Here is an 8,215-nt window from a genome sequence, read left to right on the forward strand (position 1 = left end):
AGAACATAGGACTGTGACCCGGATGTAGAAGGCAGTGAAGTGAGGAAATGAGTTCTGCACACAGATAGTCCCAAATGCAAAGGCTCTGTGAGTGATCTGTGATGTAGCAATTAGAAGTCAAAGGGTTTGAATGCTATTTTAATTAATAGTCACCACACGCCGAAACCCCCCCCCAAAAAAAACATTGCTTATGATATCAATATGGAAAGACTGCCTCACTACAGCATGCTAAAGACAACATATCCGGGTTACAACCAGCCGCAAGAGAAAGGAGAGGTGGCGGATGACGTGTCTTTAAAGCCAATAGTGTAGCCACGTGACATATGCCGGGCCATCTTTAATAAGGGAACGGCGATAGACAACGCCTCCCGGGAAAGAAGATGGCGAGCTCTGGCGCAGCAGCTGCTGCAGGATCTGCCTCGCTGGCTTCTCTGTGGAGCGAAGTGAACCGATCCGGACAAAACGGAGACTTCACCCGGGCACTGAAATCCGTAAACAAGATATTACAGGTCGCTAAGGATGACGTCACTGCACTGCATTGTAAAGTAGTATGTCTTATCCAGAACGTAAGTTTTAAGGAAGCCCTTAATGTAATTCACAGCAACACAAAAGTGTTAACAAGTGATGTCATCTCATTTGAAAAGGCATACTGCGAGTACAGGTTGAACAGGATGAAAATGCTTTGAAGACCATAGAAGCTGTTTTGCAGAAATCGGAAAAACTGAAGGAACTCCATGGACAAGTTTTGTATCGGTTGAACGGTATGAAGAATGCTTTTTGTTTACCGGGATAACATTCGTAACTCTCAAGATGATTATGATGAAGAGAGAAAAACAAACTTGTCTGCGGTGGTGGCTGCAATGAGTATCTGGAAGAAGACAATGCCAGAGGATTTTGACTTGGAGGAAAACTACCTATGAACTTTGCTATAATACTGCCTGCACTTTTCTAGGTCAAGGCAAGCTGAGTGAGGCAATGCAAAAGCTGCAACAAGCTGAGGAACTTTGCAGACAGACTATTTCAGAGGACACAGATTTGACAGAAGAAGACATAGAAGCAGAGTTGGCCATAATTCATGGCCAGATGGCATATATAATGCAGCAACAAGGGTGCATAGATGATGCTCTTCAACTTTACAATCAAATCATTAAGCTAAAGCCAAGAGATGTTGGATTGCTGGCTGTTGTGGCAAACAACATCATAACCATAAACAAGGACCAAAATGTGTTTGACTCCAAGAAAAAGGTGAAGCTTACTAGTGCTGATGGAGTGGAGCATAAACTGTTCAAGAATCAAGTCCAGGCCATTGAATTTAACAAGGCTCTGCTCTCCATGTATACAAACCAGGCAGAGCAGTGTCGAAAACTGTCTGCCAGTTTACAGTCACAAAATCCAGAGCATCTGCTGCCTGTGCTCATTCAAGCTGCCCAGCTTTGCCGTGAGAAACAACATTCAAGAGCCATAGAGCTTCTTCAGGAGTTTGCCGAACAGCATCCTGGTAACGCAGGTCAAATAAAGTTAACGATGGCACAACTGAAACTCACCCAGGGAAATGTAACAAAGGCCTGTATAATCCTCAGAAGTATTAAAGAACTCGAACATAAACCGGGCATGGTGTCGGCCCTGGTCACTATGCATAGCTATGATGAAGATATTGACAGTGCGATTGAGGTATTCACTGAAGCGATCAGTTGGTATCAGCAATATCAACCAAACTCTCCAACACACTTGTCCTTAATACGAGAGGCTGCAAACTTCAAATTGAAACATGGACGGAAAAAGGAAGCCATCAATGATCTTGAACAGTTATGGAAACAAAATTCTAAAGACATTTACACTTTGGCTCAACTCATCTCGGCTTACTCGCTTGTAGATTCAGATAAAGCAAAAGTTCTTAGTAAACATTTGCCGTCTTCTGACACTATGACCTTGAAAGTGGACGTAGACGCCTTGGAAAATTCCACTGGAGCTACATTTATTCGTAAAAAAGCTGGAAAAGTGATTGGAGAAAATCAATTAAAAGAACAAGGGCAAGGGGACATGAAAAAGAAAAAGAAGAAAAAGAAAGGAAAACTATCCAAGAATTATGACCCTAAAGTTACCCCGGATCCAGAACGGTGGTTGCCGATGCGGGAACGCTCGTGTTATCGAGGGAAGAAAAAGGGGAAAAAGAAGGAACAGATCGGCAAAGGAACCCAGGGAGCCACATCCGCTGCATCATCTGAATTGGATGCTAGTAAAACAGCAAGCAGCCCTCCCACATCCCCACGACCAGGGGTGGCAGCAGCTGGAGCATCTTCCTCCTCTTCCACTAATGTAATTCCCCCCAGGCATCAAAAACCAGTGGGAGCAGCAGGCACAAAGAAGAAGCAGCAACAAAAGAAAAAGAAAGGAGGAGGGAAAGGTGGTTGGTGATTAGAATAATCTTAATACAAAGTAATTTCTTACCACCCTTACTTTAACAGTTTTTCACTTGTTTAAAAAGCTGATTCATTTCTGAAAAAACGTCCTGAGGCTATTTGTTAGCAGGGCTATGTGTTAGCAGATCCTTTTTAATTTACATTGGTCAATGGAAATGCTGTAGTTTCAAATTGATTAAAAAAAAAACAGCTATGAAAAATAATAGAAATAAGAGTGTAAACTGTGTTAAAGGACATTGCATGGAGCTTACATTTAAAATAGGTCCCATCTGTCTCCGTTCCCCCTCCCATCTGTCTCCGTTCCCCCTCCCATCTATCTCCGTTCCCCCTCCCATCTGTCTCCGTTCCCCCTCCCATCTGTCTCCGTTCCCCCTGCACTTGCGCTCCATAAAGCAGCAGCTAAACCAGTGATTCCGCCCGTGACTCTGCTTCCTCCGCTCCCTCCTCCCTCCTCAGAGCTCTGCAAAGCTTTGCATGTGATGTGAATTACGGACTACAGTGAGGGGAAGGAGAAGATCTTCTGCTGCAATCTTTGTGTGTGTGTGTGTGTGTGTGTGTGTGTGTGTGACTGAGTGACAATATGTGTGTGTATGACTGAGTGACAGTGTGTGACTGAGTGTCAGTGTGTGACTGTGACTGAGTGACTGCGTGTGGCTGTGTGGCTGAGTGACTGTGTGTGACTGAGTGTCTGTGTGTGACTGAGTGTGTGACAGGGAGTGACTGTGTGTGACTGAGTGACTGTGTGTGACTGAGTGACTGTGTGTGACTGAGTGACTGTGTGACTAAGTGTGTGTGACTGAGTGCATGTGTGTGTTAGTGAGTGAGTGAGAGAGACTGAGTGAGTGAGAGAGAGAGAGACAGAGACTGCGAGGAGAGAGCTGCTATACAGTACTGACCCGCGTGCGCGCCTCTCACCTCCTTGCTTGCTCCCATTAATTTTATTTGAATTAAGCCTACTGTATTTATTTTGGTTACAAATGCATTATTTACATCAGTTATGCAGATATATGATGTTTGCAGTACAGTACATGGATTGTTAAGTGGAAAAAATGTAGTGCTTCACTTTAAGTACATTTTCACTTTACATACATGCTCCGGTCCCATTGCATATGTTAAAGCGGGGTATGCCTGTACAGCTCTGGAGACCCCCTGTTTCCTATACTAAAATAAAATTAGCCTAGGCCGAACCACACCTTTAATATTGACACAATCTGGTAGGAACAACTCAAAATACAGCAAAAGGCACTTTGAAACAGCGCCTTGCAACCATACCCAGTGTTAAAATGACTCTTTTGACATCAAGTTATCGTTATGTCAATTTGCAACCCTTGATACATATCTTCATAATGTTTGTGGCTTCTATCTTAGTTATCCAATAAGTAATTCAAAGAATCACATGAAACTAAATGTTACTCTGCAGGTATCTGGGATGAATTCCCTCATCAAAAATATCTGAAAATAGTTTTATTTTCTAAACAATTTCACACCCACCTTTTTACAGAAATAACCACATTGAAACGCTGCTGCTTTTATCAAATACTCTTTCTTTCATATATTTGTGACTATATACTGTAGATCAGGGGTGGCCAACTCCAGTCCTCAAGGGCCACCAGCAGGTCAGGTTTTAAGGATATCCCTGCTTCAGCACAGGTGGCTCAATGAGTGGCTTAGCCATAATGGCCATAAACCAGACCCGTTGCTGGCCCTTGAGGACTGGAGTTTGCCACCCATGCTCCAGATCAACAGTGTGATAATCATTTATGTGTGTCTTCCTATAGATCGTACTCTATTTTACCACAGTTGCTAACAGACCATTGAATGGCAAATAACATAACCAGGACTGAATCACAACTTTGACCTGCAGGTAGTTTACAGCTATGGAATGAGGGTTGTCTTGCAAGTAAGATAAGAACAGGAGGATCTCTGCTCTAACTCTAGTTCAAAGTTCTAATAACCATATTTGTCCTGGAGAAGAGCAAATTATTTGAAGTTTGTGATACCTTTTAACTGACCAGCTTTAGGCTGAGTCCCCGCTGCACTCAAAGCATGCCAGCCGGGTGTCCTTGATGATTCATTACCGCGTCATTTCCGGTCCGCGTCACTTCCGGTGGGCGGATGATGCGTGTTCACATCACTTCCGGTTGGCGGCTTAGGGGTACAAGAAGAGGCATCGAGTCCGCACTCTGCACTCTCTGAAACGTGTAAGAGTTTTTTCCTATCTGCACCATGTTGTCCTAATAAAGAAGCTTTTTATTCTACTGGCGGTTATCCTGTTATATCCCTTCCAAGCACGGCTGTGCTCCGCTTCACCTACCTTTTCAGAGGATTATTCTATATATATATATATATATATATTATATAAACAAACATCACAGCTTGCACTCAATGTACTGGTTCATATAGACAGGTCCTAGTCTCAAATAATAGAAAAACAACATTACCATTCTCTCGTCCGGTAAAGAAAGACTGCACTCGGTTCAGTAATCATGAAAAACTGTATTGGGCATCTGAATAGAAAAGATAAGTCACCCAATCCGACGTTTCGGACCGAAACGTCAGATTGGGTGACTTATCTTTTCTATTCAGATGCCCAATACAGTTTTTCATGATTACTGAACCGAGTGCAGTCTTTCTTTACCGGCCGAGAGAATGGTAATGTTGTTTTAATATACATATATATATATATACAGGTAAACCCCGTTATAGCGCGGTCCTCGGAGGCCACCCGAACCGACCGCGCTAGACCCGGGGTCGCGCTAATTTTAAAAAAAATGGCCGCCGCGTGCCTGATTGGGGTGGAGGCAGGGAGTGAGGAGGGAAGGAAGGAAGAGGTGGCCGGAAGCCCTACACGTCCCCTAGCAACGGCGAATCCAGCCGCAACCTGCTCCTTACCTCCCACCACCGGCATCCATTTCCTCCCCCCCAGGCCCCCACACCTACCGGCCCTCCACGGCATAGCCCACGCAGCCCTCCGAGTCCCAGCCTGCTCCTCACTCACCCCCCCTCCTCGGCATAGCCCACGCGGTCCTCCGAGTCCCAGCCTGCTCCTAACTCACCCCCCCCCCCCCTCGGCATAGCCCACGCGGCCCTCCGAGTCCCAGGCTTGCTCCTCACTCACCTCCCCTCCTCCCGACACCCCCCCTCCTCCCGACACCCCCCCTCCTCCTGACAACCCCCCCTCCTCCTGATGCCAGCTCCGCTCCGATCTCAGCAGCCGACACCAAAGGTAGGGAGGGGGAGTCAGAGGTGTGGTGTAGTGTGCTGTGAGTGCTGTGAGAGTGTGCTGTGAGTGCTGTGTGCTGTGAGAGTGTGCTGTGAGTGGTGTGTGCAGTGAGTGTGTGCAGTGAGAGTGCTGTGTGAGTGTGCAGTGAGAGTGTGTGCAGTGTGTGCGCGTTATAACCGATTTCGCGTTATAACGGGTCGCGCTATAACGGGGTTTACCTGTATATGCAAGTCACCTCGCCAAGCACAGCAAGCTCAGCGCCAGCGGGGACTAAGCCTCAGAGTTCTTCATAGATTACTTTATAGTGTACAAGGTTTCAATACCTCATAGGTTTAATCTATAAGCGTATAGGTTATAGTCTACCATGGTCATTTCGTAATTCAAGATATGTGTAATAGAGCTTTCAAGGGTATGTTTTAAGCCTGACATAAGCCTCCAGCTTTAGCCGAACTCCAAATAGCAAACGTAGAAGCACCACTGCTCTCACCATTACAGATATATTCTGCAATGCGTTGCTAGTAATTGCAGCAGTTAAAGGGTTCACACTGCTGTACAATTAATGATTTAATCAAAGTAAGTACCAGACCCAAAAGTGACACATATGTCCTAAGAGCCAAACTATGTAGACAGTTTAACAAGATAAACAAGTCTATGACGTTAAGATGCATTTATAACTGGCAATAAATAAAGTGTTATCTGGTTTATTAAAACAGCTGTGACAAAAAAAGGGGAAAGGGGGAGTGGAGGACGGACTGGGCGCTTCCCAAGTGACAATAGATAAATAGTGTTAGGAGTGAAACACTTAAAATATAATACACAATAATAAACCTTACACAAAATAGTGAATAAACAAATAAGTGAAAAAAGTGTATAAAGCAGCTCAACTTCCTCTGGTGGGACAGTTCCAAATCCCAGGATATATGATTTTTCTTTGCTTGGGGTTGAGGAGGAGCGCAGGATGATTCGGTGATATATATAAAAGAAGAAAATGAACAAGTATTATTAAAACAGCTGGAAGAATCAAAGGGGAACACCCGATGCTCGGAGACCAATTGGAGCAATATGTGACCCTAGGTGAGGAACAACCTGTGTACCAAATTGGCACTTATACCAAAAGCCCAATAACCATCTACTGGCATCTTTCAAGCTAAGTGTCCCATGGCTCAGATCAGTGTTTCTCAACACTCTGCTAAGGGAACTCCAGCCAGGCATGGTACGGCTGCAACTGCCGGTTGTCGACTGCTTGCCTTGGGAATTCTGCACTTAAACCCATCCGACGTCGCGAGATTCCAGCAGCCAGACTAATGGCCCATCGGATTAACACAGCGGCGGCCCCTGCATTTGAATGGGACACACACAGTGTGAAGTTTACCAAGCAGCAAGTCCCATTCAAACACAGGGACGCCCGCTGTTTTAATTCGATGGGCCATTACAGCCAGCTCTGGACCATGTCACGAGTTACTGCGAGATGGTCACAGATTTTCCTTGGCAAGCAGTCAACAACTGGCAGTTGCCTCTGTATGTTGCAAATACATTTGTCTGGTTGGGATTCCCTGAGTAAAGGTGTGAATTTTACGATCTTAAGGACTGTTAACTGTTTATGGTCTGAATATGCTTCAGGAAAAATATATGTATTGACGTTCATGGGCTATATTCCGTATGCTTTTTCGTGAGAAAGTCATGTGTAATTATGGGAGGAAGAAAATAATTTTTTATCTCGGTTGAATGTTTTAGATCAAGGGTGCACAAACTGGGGGGTGGGTGCTCTTCCCCAAATCATTTAAATGAAATGCTGAGGAGCACGCAAGGACTCTGTAACTTCTTTTACCTTGTCTTCGACGGCTTCAGGCTGGTGCATCGCCATGGCAATGCGGTGTCATTTGATGCAGGAGACAAGGTAAGGGGAGGAGGGCGAGCAGGGGGCGCAGGGGAAAAAGTTGGTGCACCCCCGTTTTAGATAAGCTGTAAGCATCATATTATATTTACAGTATATTTGTAGTACCACAGTCTGTGATTGCAGAGAGCGGATGTAGGCTCCCACAATCACTGTAAAATCCATCTGGCCTTCTTCCACGGTCTAGAGGAAGCCAGTGTTGGAAAAAACAGAGTACAGCAGGCAAAAACAGGGACTAAGCACAAGCCAAATTGATTAAAACCAGTTTATTAGAAATGGGGTGACATCATGGAGCAAGGGGGCGCGAACATGGGGGGGGGAAGCAGGCAAGGGGGGCGCAGCTCAAATAGTTTGCGTACCCCTGCTCTAGACTAAATCCCACTTCGACTTGTATGTAGCAAACGCCTCTTCATTTGGAATAGTCGGGCAGATCTTGCAGGGATCTTACCACCTTTGAAAAAGCCTCCACGAAACGTGCGTCAGGTGGGAGGGATTACACACAGCTGACGTCATGAAGTCATGACGCATCGCTGCCGGGTGGTGAGCGAGAAGCGCCTCTGAGCGCTGGAACAATTCACCGAGGTATGAGTATGCTCTGCTCCACTACCAAACATTATATTTAACTTTGTAACAATCTGTGATGGCATTATATTGAGCTATTTAAGCAGATATGCCAAA

General features: G+C 45.2%; 1 protein-coding gene across 1 annotated transcript; it reads left to right on the forward strand.

Moving 5' to 3' along the window:
* The first annotated feature begins 24 nt into the window (after positions 1-24).
* Positions 25-4,678, forward strand: SRP72 (signal recognition particle 72). The gene is given in 5 exon segments (XM_075596127.1): positions 25-669; positions 672-752; positions 755-775; positions 778-911; positions 913-4,678. Coding segments are annotated over 5 exon segments (2,028 nt in total). The 5' UTR covers positions 25-380; the 3' UTR covers positions 2,416-4,678.
* Positions 4,679-8,215: the final 3,537 nt, after the last annotated feature.

Source organism: Ascaphus truei, chromosome 4, assembly GCF_040206685.1.
Source record: "Ascaphus truei isolate aAscTru1 chromosome 4, aAscTru1.hap1, whole genome shotgun sequence".
In the NCBI taxonomy this organism is placed as follows: Eukaryota; Metazoa; Chordata; class Amphibia; order Anura; family Ascaphidae; genus Ascaphus; species Ascaphus truei.